This window comes from Balaenoptera physalus, assembly GCF_965194825.1.
Source record: "Balaenoptera physalus genome assembly, chromosome: 3".
In the NCBI taxonomy this organism is placed as follows: domain Eukaryota; kingdom Metazoa; phylum Chordata; class Mammalia; order Artiodactyla; family Balaenopteridae; genus Balaenoptera; species Balaenoptera physalus.
In genome coordinates this window covers 75,421,356-75,440,576 of record NC_138890.1, presented here as the reverse complement: position 1 = coordinate 75,440,576, position 19,221 = coordinate 75,421,356, and the positions used below count along the sequence as shown (strand labels likewise).

Genomic DNA, 19,221 nt, shown 5'->3' with positions numbered 1-19,221 from the left:
AGGGTTGTCTCTTCGTCTTGTCTGATATGAGAATTGCTACTCCAGCTCTCTTTTGATTTCCATTTGCATGGAATATCTTTTTCCATTCCTTCACTTTCAGTCTGTATGTGTCCCTGGGTCTGAAGTGGGTCTCTTGTAGACAGCATATGTATGGGTCTTGTTTTGGTATCCCTTCAGCCAGTCTTTGTCTTTTGGTTAGAGCATCTAATCCACTTACATTTAAGGTAGTTATTGATATGTATGTTCCTGTTACCATTTTCTTAATTGTTTTGGGTTTGTTATTGTAAGTCTTTTCCTTCTCTTGTGTTTCTTGCCTAGAGAAGTTCCTTTAGCATTTGTTGTAGAGCTGGTTTGGTGGTGCTGAATTCTCTTAGCTTTTGTTTGTCTGTAAAGGTTTTAATTTCTCTGTCAAATCTGAATGAGATCCTTGCTGGGTAGAGTAATCTTGGTTGTAGGTTTTTCCCTTTCATTACTTTAAATATGTCCTGCCACGTGCTGCTGTCTTGCAGATTTCTGCTGAAAGATCAGCTATTAACCTTATAGGGTTTCCCTTGTATGTTAATTGTTGCTTTTCCCTTGCTGCTTTTAATATTTTTTCTTTGTATTTAATTTTTGATAGTTTCATTAATGTGTGTCTTGGCGTGTTTCTCCTTGGATTTATTTGGATGGGACTCTCTGCGCTTCCTGCACTTGATTGACTATTTCCTTACCCATATTGAGGAAGTTTTCAACTATAATCTCTTCAAATATTTTTCTCAGTCCCTTTCTTTTTCTCTTCTTCTTTTGGGACCCCTATAATTCGAATGTTGGTGTGTTTAATGTTGTACCAGAGGTCTCTGAGATTGTCCTCAATTCTTTCCATTCTTTTTTCTTTATTCTGCTCTGTGGTAGTTATTTCCACTATTTTATCTTCCAGGTCACTTATCTGTTCTTCTGCCTCAGTTATTCTGCTATTGATTCCTTCTAGAGAATTTTTAATTTCATTTATTGTGTTGTTCATCATTGTTTGCTCTTCAGTTCTTCTAGGTCCTTGTTAAATGTTTCTTGTATTTTCTTCATTCTATTTCCACGATTTTGGATCATCTTTACTATCATTACTCTGCCTCTTTTTCATGTAGACTACCTATTTCCTCTTCATTTGTTTGGTCTGGTGGGTTTTTACCTTGCTCCTTCATCTGCTCTCTGTTTCTCTGTCTTCTCATTTTGTTTAACTTACTGTGTTTGGGGTGTCCGTTTCGCAGGCCGCAGGTTCGTAGTTCCCATTGTTTTTGGTGTCTGCTCCCAGTGGGTAAGGTTGGTTCACTGGGTTGTGTAGGCTTCCTGGTGGAGGGGACTGGTGCCTGTGTTCTGGTGGATGAGGCTGGAGCTTGTCGTTCTGGTGGGCAGGACCACGTCCGGTGGTGTGTATTGGGGTGTCAGTGAACTTATTAAAATTTTAGGTAGCCTCTCTGCTAATGGGTGGGTTTGTGTTCCTGTCTTGCTAGTTGTCTGGCATAGAGTGTCCAGCACTGTAGCTTGCTGGTCGTTGAGTGAAGCTGGGTCTTAGCGTTGAGATGGAGATCTCTGGAAGAGCTTTTGCCATTTGATATTACTTGGGGTTGGGAGGTCTCTGGTGGACCAATGTCCTGAACTTGGCTCTCCCACCTCAGAGGCTCAGGCCTGACACCTGGCCAGAGCACCAAGAGCCTGTTATCCACACGGCTCAGAAGAAAAGGGAGAAAAAGGAAGGAAGGAAAGAAGGAAGGAAGGATGGAAGGAAGGAAGAAAATAAAGTTATTAAAATAGAAAAAATTATTAAGAACCTGAGGCGCAGTGTGTTCTCCAGGGGAAATTGTCCCTGGATCACGGGACCCTGGCAGTGGCGGGCTGCACAGGCTTCCGGGAGGGGAGGTGTGGATGGTGACCTGTGCTTGCACACAGGCTTCTTGGTGGCTGCAGCAGCAGCCTTAGTGTTTCATGCCCGTCTCTGGTGTCCGCGCTGATAGCCGTCACTCGCGTCTGTCTCTGGAGCTCGTTTAGACGATGCTCTTAATCACCGCTCCTCGCGCACCCCGGAACAATGGTCTCTTAACTCTTAGGCAGTTTCGGAGTTTTTCCCGGATTCCCTCCCGGCTAGCTGTGGTGCACTAGCCCCTTCAGGCTGTGTTCACGCAGCCAACCCCAGTCCTCTCCCTGGGGTCTGACCTCCGAAGCCCAAGCCTCAGCTCCCAGCCCGTGCCCGCCCCGGTGGGTGAGCAGACAAGCCTCCCGGGCTGGTGAGTGCTGGTCAGCACCTATCCTCTGTGCGGGAATCTCTCCGCTTTGCCCTCCGCACCCCTGTTGCTGTGCTCTTCTCCAAGGCTCTGAAGCTCCCCGCCTCCGCCACCCTCAGTCTCTGCCCACGAAGTGGCTTCCTAGTGTGTGGAAACCTTTCCTCCTTCACAGCTCCCTCCCAGAGGTGCAGGTCCCATCTCTATTCTTTTGTCTCTGTTTTTTCTTTTTTCTTTTGCCCTACCCAGGTACATGGGGAGTTTCTTGCCTTTTGGGAGGTCTGAGGTCTTCTGCCAGCATTCAGTAGGTGTTCTGTAGGAGTTGTTCCACCTGTAGATGTATTTCTGATGCATTTGTGTGGAGGAAGGTGATCTCCACGTCTTACTCCTCCACCATCTTGAAGGCATGCCCCACTTGTGCCATATTTGAAGTTCAATTTTAAGCTAATTGATCACTTCTTCCTGCTTCTGTTTTCCCACCTCCTAGTTTCAGGCTTGGCCACTGGTTCTGGATTTCTCTTGGGGAAGGAATTTGGCATTGTCTCTTGACTTTTCTTCCTGCCTCCTCAGCCATTCATTATGCTGGCCCTTGCCCCTCCAGGGTTCATGTGGAGTGGTGGGTTATGAAAGGGAAAAGGCAAAAGTTTTTCAATGATGTGCTTTCAAATGCTGTTTCTTTTGTGAGGAAGTTTTGGTTCTTCAGAGGCTTTACACTGACCTCTTCTGTAAAACAAACAAGCAGACTTACAAATACTGCTGTACATAAATATATTACAAAAAAGGTCTGGACCATACAAAACAAATGGAAAATAATGTTTACCTCTGCGTAGAGCAAGCGGAATGAGGGACAAGGGGTATGGGCATCTCAAGGGTGTTTTTACTTTGTATTATTTGAATTCTTATAACATGTAGAATGTATTTTGGATATTTGGTAAACAAAAAGCTATGTATTGAAAATAACATGAAACATTGCAAATGGGAAATTACTTCTAAATAGAAAAAGTGTAGAAGGGCCATTTTAAAGAAAACAGTCTAAAATAAAATATGTGTATGTTCATTAACTTTAAAAAACTGTAGTGTTTTCAGGTGAGTTTTATGATAAAGTTATAATAGGGAAAAAACATGAACTTAGAGATATAGCTTTGATTTATTTTTGGTGTGGGTTATTTCTAAAAATCATGTTTTAAAGCATCATCTACATATAATATAACACATAGATTTTTAGTGTAGTTTGAAGAGTTTAGACAAATGTATACACCTGTGTAATCCCCTCCCAATCAAGATATAGAACATTCCTTTCCCACCATAAAGTTCCCTTATACCACTTTCCAAACTTCCCACCACCCTAGGCAACACCTGATCTGATTTCTGTCACCACAGCTTATTTTTGCTGATTCTGGAACTTCATATAACAAGAGTCATATAATATGTACTCATTTGTGCCTGACTTACCTCAATCTCATATCTGAGAGATTCATCCATGTTGTTACATGTATCAGCAGTTCTTTCCTTTTTATTTACTGAGTAGTATTCCATTGAATGAATATATCAGTTTATATATCTATTCTCCTGTTAATAGACATTAGGATTGTTTCAAGTTTTTGGCTGTTACGAATAAGCTGCTATAAATACTGGTGTACAAGTCTTTCTCTAAACATATGTTTTCAGTTCTCTTGAGTAAATACCTAAGAGTGGTATTGTTAGGTATAGGATAGGTATATATTTTAATTACAATAAACTATCAAACTTTTCCCCAAAGTTGTACTATTTTATGTTTCCATCAGGAATTGTGAATTCTATTTATTCCTCAGTCTTGCCTGGAGTTTTCTTTGTTGGGAGGTTTTTGACTACTGATTCAATATCCTTACTTGCTATTGTTCTGTTGAGATTTTTCTTTTTTTTTTTCTTTAATGATTCCCACAGATTCCCTCAGTAATCCTGATGAGGCGAGATCTGAGTGGGCCTCCCAGGAAGCATCCAGCCATACCTGGGGAGCTGGATGTCCGTCTTGGACTCTTGTTTTCCTGCTGGAGAAACCATAGGCTTGGGGGGCCCTGTAGGTGTGGTGCTGTGCCAGACTTGGGGGAGGGACAGTGTGGTCAGAGTGTAGCCACTCCTCTTACCCTTCTCTGTCTCTCTGGTCCAGGAGGGTGCTTTAGCCTTACCCCCAGGTTCTGGGATTTTTTTTTTAGTGTTGTCGGTGGATAGTTGCTAGTTGGTCTTCTTGTGAGGGGGACTGAAGTTTGGAATGACCTGTGTTGCTTTCTTGATGACGTCACCCTTTAAGGTTTTCTGCACACACAATCATGATGTCTTTGAATAACAACAGTTTTGCCTTTTCCTCTCCAGTTTTCATGCCTTTTGCATCTTTTCTTGCCTTATTGTACAGGCTAGTTCTTCTGTACAATGTTGAATAGAAGATCTGAGAGCAAACATTCTTGTGTTTTCTCCTAGTCTTGGTGAAGAGTTCAGTGTTTCACCATTTAAGTGTGATATTGGCTGTAGTTTTTTTGGTAGGAAAAACCCTTTTATTAGGTTGAAGTTTGATTCTCTTTCTGGATTACTGAGAGGTTTTAATCATTAACGGGTTGAATTTTGTCAAATGTATTTTCTTGTCGAGATATTTTCTTTTCCTACTAATTTGGTGAATATTTCAAATATTAAGTCTTACATTTCTAGTATTAAACCCTGTTTGATTATTATTTATTAAACTTTTTATATATTTGCTTATATTTTGTGAAGAACTTTTTGTATCTATTCTTATGAGAAACACTGGTCTAATTTTCTTTGCTTCGAGTGTTAGCCAGGCTTTTTATCAGAGTTCTGCTGATCTCACAAAGTAAATTGACAGGTATTCCTTATTCTTGTTTTTTCTGAAAGTTTTTGTAAGAATAGTCTTATTTTTTTCCTTAAATATTTGATAGATTCACCGGTGATACTGTCTTTATGGGAAGATTTTTTTTTAAAGAAATTCAATTTAGATTCAGAACTATTGATATTTTCTGTTTCATCTTGTATCCCTATGTTGGATTTTTCAAAGAATTTTTTCATTTCATCTAAGTTATCAAATTTATTGTCATAAAGTTGCTCATAATAGTTCTTTATTCTTATAATATTTATAAGATCTTTAGTAATATCCCTCCTTTCATTCTTGTTATTGGTTATTTGTATATTTTCTCTTTTTATTCTTGATCATTTTTACTAGGCAGTACCAATTTTATTGACTGTGTTCAGAGAGTAAACTTTGGCTTTATTTTCTCTGTTGTATTGATTTTGCTCCCTGGATAATTTCTTTAGATCTCCTTTCAGGTCTGTTGATACCTTCTGCTTTATCCAGTCTACTTTTGAGTGTATCCAATGATGTTTTTCATTTCAGATATGATCCTTTTTATTCTAGCGTTTCTGTTATTTGTTTGTTTTGTTTTGTTTCTTTGATATTCTCCTATTTATCTGCCGAGAATTCCAATGTTTTCACTTGTTAAGACTATGTTTTCATGTAAGCCTATGGAATATTAACAATAGCGCTATTAAAGTACTTCCTCAAGTTATGTCTAATTTTTCTGACTTTGTAAGGAGAAAATCTAGATCATTGATTAAAAACTTCTTTTCTAATGTAGGCATTTAAAGCTTCTAATTTTGTTCTGAGCATTGCTTTAGTTGCAACCTACAAAATTTAATGTGTTATATTTCCTTATTATTCTGTGAAAAATTTTTTCTAGTTTCCCATCTGACTTATTTTTCAACTCATGAGTTACTTAAAAGTGTGTTTAAATTTCAAATATTTGGGGATTTTCTAGATATCATATAATTATTGTTTCCTCATCTAATTCTGTTTTGATCAGAGAGTATACTCTAATGTTTGAGTTATTTGAGACTTAAATAATGACAGCATATGATCTTTCTTGATGAACATTGAAAGGGAATATTATTCTTCAGTTTTGGATATTGTATTTTATAAATGTCAGTTAGTTCAGGGTAATCAATGGTATTATTTAGATCTCCTGTGTCAGTATACATACTGATATTTTTGTCTTCTACTTTATCAGTTATTGAAACAACAGTGTTAACATTTCAACTATGATTGTCTTTTTCAAACAATCATTTCAAACAAATCATTGTTTTTTAAAGTCTTTGCTTCATTTTGCTCATTTTTATGTCATTTTAATGATTTTTATGTCTTTCTGTTGAATTGATATTTTTGTTATTATGAAGTGGACCTCTGTATCTTTGGAGATACTCCCTTGTTTTGGTGTTTACTTTGCATGATAATATAGGCTCTCAAGCTTATTATACTTGCTGTTTGCATAGTATCTCTTTTTCTATTCTTTCTTTTTTTAAAAAATAAATTTATTTTATTTATTTTATTTTTGGCTGCCTTGGGTCTTCATTGCTGTGTGCGGGTTTTCTTTAGTTGTGGTGAGCGGGGGCTATTCTTTGTTGCATTGCGCGGACTTCTCATTGTGGTGGCTTCTCGTTGCAGAGCACAGGCTCTAGGTATGTGGGCTTCATTTGTTGTGGTGCACAGGCTCAGTAGTTGTGGCTCGCAGGCTCCAGAGCACAGGCTCAGTAGTTGTGGCGCAGGGGCTTAGTTGCTCTGTGGCATGTGGGATCTTCCCAGACCAGGCCTCGAACCCATGTCCTCTGCATTGGCAGGAGGATTCCTAACTGCTGCGCCACCAAGAAAGCCCTCTTTTTCTATTCTTTCACTTTCAGTCTATCTGTGTCTTTGTATTTAAAGTTGTTTCTTAGAGACAGCATATAGTTGGATCTTGATTTTTTAATATAGCCTTTTGCCTTTTATTAGGAAAATATGGTCCATTTTCATTATATGTGTGTGTTTTTTTGTTTGTTTGTTTTTTAAAATTAATTAATTAATTTATTTTTGGCTGTGTTGGGTATTGGTTTCTATGCGAGGGCTTTCTCCAGTTGCGGCGAGCGGGGGCCACTCCTCATCGCGGTGCGCGGGCCTCTCACTGTCGCGGCCTCTCCCGTTGCAGAGCACAGGCTCCAGACGCGCAGGCTCAGTTGGTGTGGCTCATGGGCTTAGTTGCTCCGTGGCATGTGGGATCTTCCCAGACCAGGGCACGAACCTGTGTCCCCTGCATTGGCAGGCAGATTCTTAACCACTGCGCCACCAGGGAAGCCCTATATGTGTGTTTTAAAGTCTATTCTCTTGCTGTTTTCCTTTTTGTCTCATATCTCTTATTTCTCTTCTTTTGTTTTAATCAAATGTTTGTCATTCCACTTTATTTCTTGTGTTAACTTTTTAGATATTTCTGTTGTAATTAATTTTTAGTATTTGGTCTAGGTATCACAATATGCATTTTTAACTTGTCATGGGCTACTTAAAATTAATACTGAACCACTTCATTCTTAACAAATATAAGACTCTTAAAATAATATAATTCCATTTACTACCTGTCCCTGCCATTTCTGTTGTTATACATATATTTTATTTCCACATATGTTATAAGTGACACTAAGAAATTATTTGTGCTTTAAAGAGTAATATATCTTTTAAGGAAATGAATACACATGCATTTCCCATTTCTAGTGTTCCTCATTTCTTCTTAAAGTTTCAGATTTCTATCTGTTATCATGTGATTTAATTAAGCCTAATGCACTATTTAAAAAGTATTTCTTGTTGTGCAAGTGTGCTGGTGACTAATTCTTAGCTTCCTTCATCTGAAAATGGCTTTCTTTCACTTTCAGTTTTAAAGACTAATTTTTATTGGATGTCATGTTCTGGGTTGAGAGTTCTTTTCCTCCTTTCATTGCTTTGAACGTATTCTCCCATTTTCTTTTGGGTCTCCATTGTTTCTGATAAGAAGTTAGAAGTTCACCTGTATGTCGTGTAGTCTTTCTCTGTCTGCTTTCAAGATTTTCCCTTTATTTTGGGGTTTTTGCACTTTGATGTACCTATGTTTAATTTTCTTTGTACCTATCTTTTATGGGATTGCTGAGTTTCCTCATTTTGTAGGTTAATGTTTTTCAGTAAATTTGGGAAATTTTCAACCACTATTTCTTCAAATATTTTTTTCTGCTTCAGTCTCTTTCTTTAATGTAATAGGACTTTAATAGCTATTTAGTAATTTTTAAGTCCTGTCTTCTAATTTCAATATCAGGGTAATTTTGGAGTCTATTTCCTTTGATGGCTTTGTTTCCTGGCTGCATGTCACATTTACTGCTCATTTTCATGTCTGGACATTATGAATTCAACATTGTTGGAAGTCTGATTTTGGGGTTTTTTTTCCTCTGTTTTTTTAAGCATGTCAAGTTTCATTCTGGAATGTAGTTAGTGTAATTGGAGGTATTCTTAATCCTATCTAGGCTTGGTTTTAGGCTTTAGTTGGGCCAGTGTATAGTAGTCCTTACTCTAGGGTATGGTCCTTATTCTAAAGACTTGGTCTTTCTGGTATTTCAGCTGAATTCTGGGATATTAATGAGGTTCCTCCACCATGACTAGATAGGAACTTTAAGATATTCTAGCACTGCACAGCCTTTAGTATCTCCATTCTTTATTTAACCCCATAGTAGCCTTTGTCTGCTAGCCTAGCTTCTGCCCTGTCACCTCCTATCCCTAAAACTGTACAACTGCCTCACCTTCAGTACTGTGAGTTCCTGCAAATTCCACTAGCTTCAACAGTCCCAAACTCTGATCTATGATCACTGTGCACTGCCTGAGCCTCCATTTCCCTGTGCTGTAGTCAGAAAATTGTCCCTAGCTGGAGATCTTGGGTGATGGTGGAAATCACCTTCTGTGTTTCTGTTTTCTCTTATACTGCCTATTATCCAGTCCCTGAAAACAGGTGCTTCATATGTTTTGTCCAGTTTCATAATTATTTATAGCAAGAGGGGAAGTTCAGTATTAGTTACTCTATTATAGCTGGAAAGAGAACAAACAGTATATGTAAAAATGATTCGATTTTACTTATACCAAACAGATGCTTATAGTTTCATCTGCAATACTGAGTATAGCAAATATAATAAGAAACTTTATAAATAGATTAGGTGTTAGGAATAATTGCATATTTGGTGGGTTGCTAAAAGCTGATCAGAAAATGCTATTTATTTCAACCCTTGTTATGATTGCTCCATTCCCATATATAGTTATGGATAATATATACTTAATGTGTAATAAATATTTGAATAAATGAAAACCAAATTAGAATGTATGTTTGAAAAGCCTTTGAAAATTATTAAGTGTATGAATATGTGGAAGATATTTTTATTAAGATCTTTTACTAATTTGTGAAATGTATTCTCTTTTTTTGCTTTAATTTAAATTGAAAATCTTATATTGACTTACTGGAATTCTTTGAGTATTTTTTTTTTAATTGAAATGATTTTAAGTTGGAAGGACTTGGTTAGTGAATGTATATTGGCTTATGAAACACTCAATACATTTTTTTTTAAACAGTGATTTTATTTATTTTTCTTTTTTCTTTTTTTTTGACCATGTTGGGTCTTAGTTGTGGCATGCGAGATCTTTCGTTGTGACACGGGCTCTTCGTTGTGGTGCGCAGGCTTCTCTCTAGTTGCGGCGTGTGGGTTTTCTCTCTCTAGTTGTGGTGCACCGGCTCCAGAGCGCATGGGCTCTGTAGTTTGCGGCATGCGGGCTCTCTTGTTGAGGCGTGTGAGCTGAGTAGTTGTGGCACGCGGGCTTAGTTGCCCCATGGCATGCAGGATCTTAGTTCCCCAACCAGGGATTGAACCTGCGTCCCCTGCGTTGGAGGGTGGATTCTTTACCACTGGACCGCCAGGGAAGTCCCTCTCAATACATTTTTGTTACTTTTATTTATTTTTAAGAAGTAACCAAATCCCTGATTTCTTTGTTTGGTTTTAAAACGTTTTTGTGATCCCTTTGGTATTAAAGTATAGGAATAAAGGGTAATGATTAAGAGTCTACTGAGGTTTGATTTCAGTGGGCATCAACAAATAGTAATAGTCCATTGCCTAAACTTTGGTTATGTTATTAATTTCCCGAACATATGTTTTTTAATTCTCTAAGTTGACTGATTTTCTTTTCTTACTATTCTAGGTCACTATCAATATTAGCTCACATCATCGAAAAGATAATTTTGAAGACATGTTTTGCTGAAAAGAAAACTGAGAAAAATTTTACGAATGGGATGAACACGCACCAGTTAATTGACTACCTACTGCAATTTGAATGTTAACATTACCCACCTGGTACAGTTACTTAGTGATGTACCTATTCTCACGATACCCTATTTCAGTGTGCTCGTCTTGATTAAAGAATTCAAAGTGGAGTACCGCAAACTTGATATGGATAATAAAAAGAAAGACAAGGACAAATCAGATGATAGAATGGCACGACCCAGTGGTCGGTCAGGACACAACACTCGAGGAACTGGTTCTTCATCCTCTGGAGTTTTAATGGTTGGACCTAACTTTAGAGTCGGAAAAAAAATTGGATGTGGGAATTTTGGAGAATTACGATTAGGTAAGACTATTTTGTTTATTCCATAAAGTTGGGAGCATTTTTTAAAATGAAAGATACTTTTTAATGAAATGATTTAGTTACTTAATTGTTTAGTTGTTTGATTGTGGTAATTTTAAAGAATATAGATATTAGGAATTTCTAATATACTTCTGTTTTCATTTGTCAGTAATTCCCTAGTATAACAATGTCTGTTTACTTGAGATAAACCATCCAGAATATGAGAAAAAAGAAAGTAAGTTTAAAAGCCCCAGCAGGCTGAAATAGATACCAGGAAAGCCTTTGCAATGTATTTTTTAGGAATGATATTTAGGCTACCTTTTCTGATTTGAAAACATTTAGTAACTGGTTACTTTAGGAGGATATGTATGGCTTAAAGTCAAGGTAATATGCTGAAACTGCATCAAAAATCAGTGAAATTTACAGTGTTGTAATCTATTCTCCCATTCCCCCAAGTATATCCAGGGTAGTTTAGGAATCTATATTCTTAATAAGGGACACAAAGTACTGACTCAGTTTATTCTTATAATCAGGTAAGTTTGGGAAACACTGGTCTAATTTAAACCTCCTAACTCTACATTTAAGGCATTTGAAACTCAGTGAGGGAAGGTTTCTTGCCAAATGTCACACAGTAATTTAAGATGGACTCGTGATCCAAATCTACATTTTTAACTCCTAGTGCAATAAAGATGTGGCTATCTTCACTGAAGAGAAACAAGAAGGAGGGTAGCACAGTTTTATGGGAGTCAGTATTGAGGTACCCTGAGGGCTTTTTGGTCAATGCAAGAGTGTAAACTTCGGAAATAAAAAGAAAAAACTTGGCTTCACAATTTTCATTAGATTCAACCCTGGTGTTAGAAATATACACAATTGTATGTTCATCTACTCGACTTCTTCTCCTTTTTCATCTCGTAAAACACTAATTTGTAGTTATTCCTTCATTTTATTACTGTTTTATGTAGCTAATGTACATTAAATCTTTGAATGAAGCAAGGCAATAAAAGGCAATGACATATTTTGTACATTGCTGTTAAATGATGTGTCTGACAGACTCTTCTGCATTTTAGAAGGGACGCAAATATTTGTAAGGGTGAATGTTTTACATTTTATTCTTGAAGGATATTGAATTAGATATTTTGAAATTCTTAAATTGTTTCTCATTTTGGCATTAGAAAAATAACCGGGTTTACTTATCCAACCTTGAACTATTATACATCCATCTATCCACTCAAAATTTATTGCATGTCTACAGTATTATGTATGAGGCATGATTAGGCACTGATGATACACTAGAAAAATATAAAATTTGTCTCTGCCATTATGGAATACATAAGTCACTTAACTATGTGGGGCTTCAGATTTCTCAACTTTAAAATGGGATTATTTCCACTTCCTAAATTATTGTGAAGATTAAATTTAGATAATAGTGTAAAAGGACCAGCACTGTACTTGCCTGTTTTAGGAAAACAATGATTGTTCTGCTCCATTAAAAGATATCAAGATATTTGTTTTTAATTAAAATTATAGCATGTTATATGTATATTTATTTAAATTTATTTATATAAATTTGTTTTATAGCTATATATTTTGTCTTATATAAATATTTGTACTTCACCTGTCACTCTCTCTCTCTTTGTGTATATGACTATAGTACCGTAGTACTTCGGCCTTTTTTTATTCAAAATTGGTTTCATGTAATTTATTTCAAAATAACTATGTATATATACATCTGTGTGTGTGCATGTATGTATATATGTGTGTGTGTATGTGTGTGTGTATACACACAAAACAATCTACTGGAGCATTTTAACTAGGGCAATATGAGAAACTATGTGTACCCATATATAATGAAACTATATATGCTATGTACTGAAAAAACAGCAAAATAACCCTTTCTTTTGCAGTCTGTGAATGAGCAGGAATAGGCATAAGATGACTTACTAGTCCATCCATCCATCCATCCATCCATCATCTATTTATCTATCTCTCTGTACCTAATCTATCTATGGGTTTTTATTATATATTTGTGTACATCTATTTATTTAAATGTATTATATATACATGTAACTGTGTTTTATATGTACTTATGATACATGTAACATATACACTTGCAGAACTAATTTAATCATATTTTTCTTTCTTGATAGACTACTAAATAAAGGGACGTTTTATTCCCTTTTCTAAAGGTCCCAAGTGATTTCTCTGTACAGAAAAAGTTGTGATAAGTATCATTCTTTCTGTACCTGGATAAGCATGCTAATGTTAAAAGCTGGTTTGAATTCTTAAGGTGCTTTCTTTAAAACCATGTTAATAGACATTTGATTTTTGGCACTGAAATTTTTGTGCTTAGTATTGGGTAAGAAAGAATATAAGGTATATATGTTACAGGTAAGTGATTTTCAACAAAGATGCTATTAGCACCTTGGGCTGGACAGTTTTTTGTTGTTGTTGTTTTTTGTAGAGGACTGTCCAATGCACTGCATGGTGTTTAGAACTTCAGACTTCTTGGGCACTAAATAGGAGTTGCATCTCCACATACAACCCCAAATGCCCTTCCCCCAACCTCCACTGCCATTTCTAAATGCCCCAAGGAGAGACACTATTACCCTCTGTTGAAAGTACAGGAAAAAAAAAGAAAGTTGGACATAAAAATTGGCCTTGAGATTAAAAAAAAATTGTTGAACTTTTGAAGTAATCTAAAATTAAATTTAAGTAAATGTATTTACTATCATTTTTATCTGTATTTTTAATTGTTAAATGATGAATTGATATATTTTTGGTTTTATTTTATCTTTGTATTGTGGTAAGGCTTGCATCCTGCTGCATGTTAGATGTATTTCTAGCTTAGACAGTCAACCAAAACCCCTAGAAATGCTTTTAACAGGCACTGAATGAGACAAAACAAAGCTAGCTAAAATGTGGGGTTATACTGTATATATTTTTTATCTTCCCATGATGCTTTAACATCTTAAAAAAACCTTTCTGGTCAACCATATTTCAATTTAAAAAAAAAAAAAAAATCCTGAGGTGAGACCTCTTACTGCAGATGTATTCCAGAATATATGGAATACCTTTCTGCTTTACAATTCAGCCAACATAACATTGCTTTAATAATAAAAACAAAAAAACCTCAAAACCTTTTTAGCTGTGGAGAGACTGCTCCTCTACAGGCTAGCCAGTTCTTAAAGATAGCAAAGGACTCAACTGGGAGCATGCCTTGATCTGCAAACTAACCAATCCGGAGCCATACGTCCTCTCTGGCCCATACACTCCAGGAGGCAATTTTCCTCTTCCTTAACTCATCCCATGACCAAGTACAAGACAACTAGAGCCTGCCCACCAAAGGCTAACAGAATTATTCAAATTACCCAGTCCTAAGCTGTTTACCCTGCCCTGCCTTGCCTTTCCTGCAGAAACACCAATAAAGGCCTTGGCCTAAGCTCTTCCCTTGCTCTTGTCTTCTACCACCTGACCAAAACATGATGCTTCTTCTGTGACCCCCTTTCTAGGAACTGGAGTATAGTAAACTTTGTTTTCCTGAACTTCTTCTGTGTCCCCTCTTGTGGCTACACCTGACTGACCATGACGCAAAGGAACACAGAACAAGGGTGTTATATATTTGTCTATGAATTCCCATTATCTGAAATAAGATATTGTAAATTTTGATATAATTAAGTAGACCACAGGAGTTTTTATAACTTCTTTTATTTTTGTTTTTTCTCCTCTTGTTCCTGTATAGCTTATAACTCTTCATAATTTATTGTTTATATTTAAGAATTGTTTTGTTGAAAATTCTGCAGGCCTTACAGTATATGTCACGTAAATATACAGATTTGAGTGGATTCATCATTTTTATGAATGTTTATTGATTTTCTACTTTTACTAACTGAAGCTTAAAACTTATCCGAAAAATGTAATAATAAGGAATAGACTATGATGCTATGACAAAGAGAACCTAGAATATAGTGGTGTTAGGCAAAATCGTTTCTTTCTTTTTCACATAACACAGACCAGAAGGACAGCACCCAGAGCTGTCAGGGTATCTCTGCATCCTCAGTATGTGGCTTCAGTCTCTCTTCCAGCCAGCCAGGCAGCAAGAAGAAGAAAAAGGGCCAGAAGAGCACATGTTCATTCTTGGAAGTGGGGAGCGACATACCTTAACATCGACTCATATCCAGAACTTGATCACATGGCCGCACCAAGCTGAGAAAGAGGCTAGAAATTTAGTCTAGCTGGACAACCATTTTAAAACTTGGGCATTCTATTATTAGGGAAGGGGCACAGGTATATTTTGGTTAATTAGTAATCCCTGATATAAACGTATATGTAGTTTCTGTAGAACATAGTTTTATAATAATGACCACCCAAATGCCACAGAATTGGTAAAACCATCTTTTCAAGTTCAGTGTGGCACAAAGCTCTATTGGAAATGTCTTTTGAAATTGGATTTAAAACATCAGTTAACTGGAACCAGTCTACTTGGAGCCTTCTCTTAACTGCATTCCCTCTATACATACACTCCCTCTCCTTCGCTCGTATTTTACCCACAAACACATATTCTGTGCAGTGTTAGTTCATATATATAACAAATATCGATTGAAAGCCAATTATTTAAGGTTGTGCCTATGCAAGGTGACAAAAATGCATTGGTAATGTTGTTCAGTCTATGTTCATCTTTATAAATATAACCCTCAAAGTTCAGCAAAATCTCTTATGTTCAAAAAAGGTGATGCTTTTAGGATTTTGTACTTTCTGCTGCAACTTAAAAGTAGACATTTGACCATGTAAATGCCAACAAAAACAGTACTTTTAGAAGTATATGGTTTATTTTGATTCTGTGGAATTTGTGTTTAACCTAACTTCTTGTCCTATGAATATTTTTCCCTGTGCGCTTGCAAATAAATATCATATACAGGATAATTATGAAAAGATGATAATGTCTTGAGGAAATATAAATTCCATATTTAGACTCAAAACACAATTGTTCCTTTGTTAGACACCAGTTCCTCAAGATTAAGTTTTTCATTGTACCATTAAATTATTCACCTCAAGCTTACTAGAGGAAGACTACAATTTTATATATAACGCATTCTTGAAATTATATATGAAGGCACATCTAAATGCTGAACTTACTGGCTAAAAATATGGTATGTTTTCTAAAATTTTTTTATATTTATGGGCTCAGTGAGTACCTCACTATAGCTTAGCATTCACCACTTTGGGTACTCCTATTGAGCTCCATCTTTATGATAAGGGTGACGGATTTATGAGACTCATGCTGTTTAGCATTAGAATGAATGCTTTTTTTTTCACTAATTTTTATAAAATAAGGACAAAACTCAGAAAAGCATTATAATATTTATACGAACAAACACTGCTGTACAGTGGTGGCAACGGTTCTAGGTATTTTCGCCATAAGTCTTTGCTGCAAGCAGTTTTACTGTTTGGCCATACAACTCATTGGCCATAAGGCAGTTTTGCTGTAAAGGGTGAAATAAATGATTGACAATTTGGTTTCAGTGCTGTAAAAGATAAAATAACTGGTTGACATTTTGGTTTGACAGTTTGGTTTCGACTGGTTGACAGTTTGGTTTCACTTCTCCACTGATGCAGTGCTTTCATTTTTTTAAAAAAATTTTTATATTGGAGTATACTTGATTTACAGTGTTATGTTTCAGGTGTACAGCAATGTGATTTAGTTATATGTATATCTATTCTTTTTCAGATTCTTTTCCCATATAGGTTATTACAGAGTATTGAGTAGAGTTCCCTGTGCTATATAGTAGGTCCTTGTTGATTATCTATTTTATATATAGTAGTGTGTCTATCCCAACCTCCTAACCTCCTTATATTTTTATTTTATATAAATCTTAGGCCTCATAATGGTCTAAATAGCAACGAGTAGCGTGGTGGTCTTAAAATAGTGAATAAAACAACTACATATATTGACTTGATAGAAAATAAAATGATAAGAAAACTTACTAGAGGTATGACATAAGAGAGTGAAAAGCCAGATTGCATACAATACTAGAAAATGAGAACATCACTTTGCAGATCCTTCAGGGAATGCAGTCATCCCTGCCACACCTCAAACCAAAAGCTTACCAAGCTATAGCAAATATAAAGAAGCAGCTAGTAACTCACAACAGTCATCCAGAGCATTGTCAATTCTTTGGCTAATTTAGATACAACAGCTTGCGCTCTAATGCTGTCTTTATCAGATTTATCATGCAATATTAGAAGTTGGAGGCAAAAGAAGAATCAAGCTCTTCCTATCCCCCGTAAAGAAATGGTTACGTGATTCCTGATGAGTGTAAGTTTCTTGAAAATGGTGAAAATTTTTGCTCTTTGATAGTGGAGAACATTATGGAGACAGAATTTTTGTATTTGGTACAGAATCTGGCTTAGATGATTTGATAAAACATAAAGACTGGTCATGTGATGGAACATTTAAAATTTAAATGTAGTCTAGAGATTTACTACCAGTTATATAGGTTACATATATTGATAATAAATAGGAGCATCCCTCGATTGTTCATTTTATTTCCAGGGATATCTGTGGAGACTTAGAGTTAGTTTTTTTTTTTTTTTTAATTTATTTTTATATTTATTTTTGGCTGTGTTGGGTCTTTGTTTCTGTGCGAGGGCTTTCTCTAGTTGCGGCAAGCGGGGGCCACTGTTCATCGCGGTGCGCAGGCCTCTCTCTTTCGCGGCCTTTCTTGTTGCGGAGCACAGGCTCCAGACGCGCAGGCTGAGTAGTTGTGGCTCACGGGCCCAGTTGCTCCGTGGCATGTGGAATCTTCCCAGACCAGGGCTCGAACCCGTGTCCCCTGCATTGGCAGGCAGATTCTCAACCACTGCGCCACCAGGGAAGCCTGAGTTAGTTTTTTTATGTTGTAGGGAACTTAGGTCCAACATGAGATTCTGAATCCTTAATGATTGACTTTGACAAAGGAAGTGTCACCTTTTCTCAGATATACCATAATACAACTATAATCATGAATCTATACACGTTTTAAATGTATTCAGATATTTTTTGTATTTTCATTTTGCACAGTAGAATATTTAAAATATTTTGTTACTAGTCTTTCATGTGTCATTGTGTCCTTTTTAATGTTCATTTTTAATTTTATTTTCATTGTTTTATCTTTTCCAGCAAAATTGCCTCATGGGCAATTAGCTGTGCTGCGATACTGCTTGTGGCAAAGATTCTTATGGTGAAAATACTGCTCACTGTGGCAGCATATCCAAGACTGAAATTTTGTCTAGAAGTTTTACTGCCATTTATTAGCTGTTGTATAAAATGAAGTTAGGAGTATTATGTTGGAAAAATCACATGTGTGAAAGTTGATGATTACCTATTTTGTGTTAAGTAGCCAGTGTGACCAGGGCCAGTTACTATCACAGTTAAAGACAATGATCAGTGTTCTGTTTTTCTTACTATAAAAATAGTACATGCTTATTGAAAGAATACTGGAAATCCAGAAATCAAATATTGTTCTGTTTTTTATTCTTTGAACTGTACTTGTAAAGAAGCACATTAATTTCTGTATCAGATTTTCTTCGTATACTTAATTCTCCATAGTATTTTACTTGAACTACAGATGTTGACCCCTTGGAATTTTCTAGATTATTTTCAACTTGCTGGTGCCAATGATTACTGTAATTCATTTGAATTCTTTACGTATTAATTACATTAAATCTTTATTCTGATTTGTCTTTCACCTGTTCTTTGTATATAATAGTTCTTTTCAACTTACAAAAGTTTAAAATATTTTAAGCTATCAAATCTGTATAAAATCTTCTGATCTTTTAATCTTTTCCCATTTATTTTTAATGCTCAAAAAGGCTTCTATATACTGGCCTGATAAATATTTTTTCTTGTTTTATGGCTTATATTTAACTCTTAAAATATCTGGAATTTAATTTGGTTATAAGGCAAGTTATTAATAACCCTTCTTCCCCTCAGAGTAATTAACTAGTTTGTCAAAGCCAATTATTGACTAATACTTTTAAAATTTTATTTTATTTTAATGATATTCCAGATTTTTTTCTATATATTTGATCTATTTACTAGATTGCATATGAGCCCTATTAAGATCACATCCCATAATAATGAAGGATTTAAAATGAGGTGGTGATCGAGAAAGGAATTTTGTACTCCTGTTTCTATATAGGGTTCTAGTTTTGAAATTTAGTTTAGCATGTGTTTGCCTACTGATTACTTTGTAAATTGTATGCAGTATTCCAACAAAACAAGAATTTTTCTTTTTTTTTTAATAAATGGACTAAAGTATTTATTAGTATTACTTTCTACTCTGAATCCAGGTGAAATACTAAATATGTTATGGAGTTGATCATAAATTTAAATATTTCCTTGTTATTGAGACTTCTGCTAAACAGTTGGAAGCAAAAACCTATGTTTCATTTAAATGTGTTATGTGCTTCCCCCGACCCCCCCAGAGTACAGTTTTACATAAGGTATCTTTAAAAATTCATTGCTGGTAG

General features: G+C 35.9%; 1 protein-coding gene across 9 annotated transcripts in view; it reads left to right on the top strand.

The window, feature by feature from the left end:
• The window catches only part of CSNK1G3 (casein kinase 1 gamma 3), a 127,750-nt gene that overhangs the window by 27,667 nt on the left and 80,862 nt on the right, over positions 1–19,221 (top strand). For all 9 annotated transcript variants that reach the window (XM_082457899.1, XM_082457898.1, XM_082457897.1 and 6 more), the window contains exon 2: positions 10,291–10,716. In XM_082457899.1, the coding sequence (XP_082314025.1) occupies positions 10,539–10,716 (178 nt within the window). In that variant the 5' untranslated portion in view covers positions 10,291–10,538. The remainder of the gene's footprint in view (positions 1–10,290; positions 10,717–19,221) is intronic.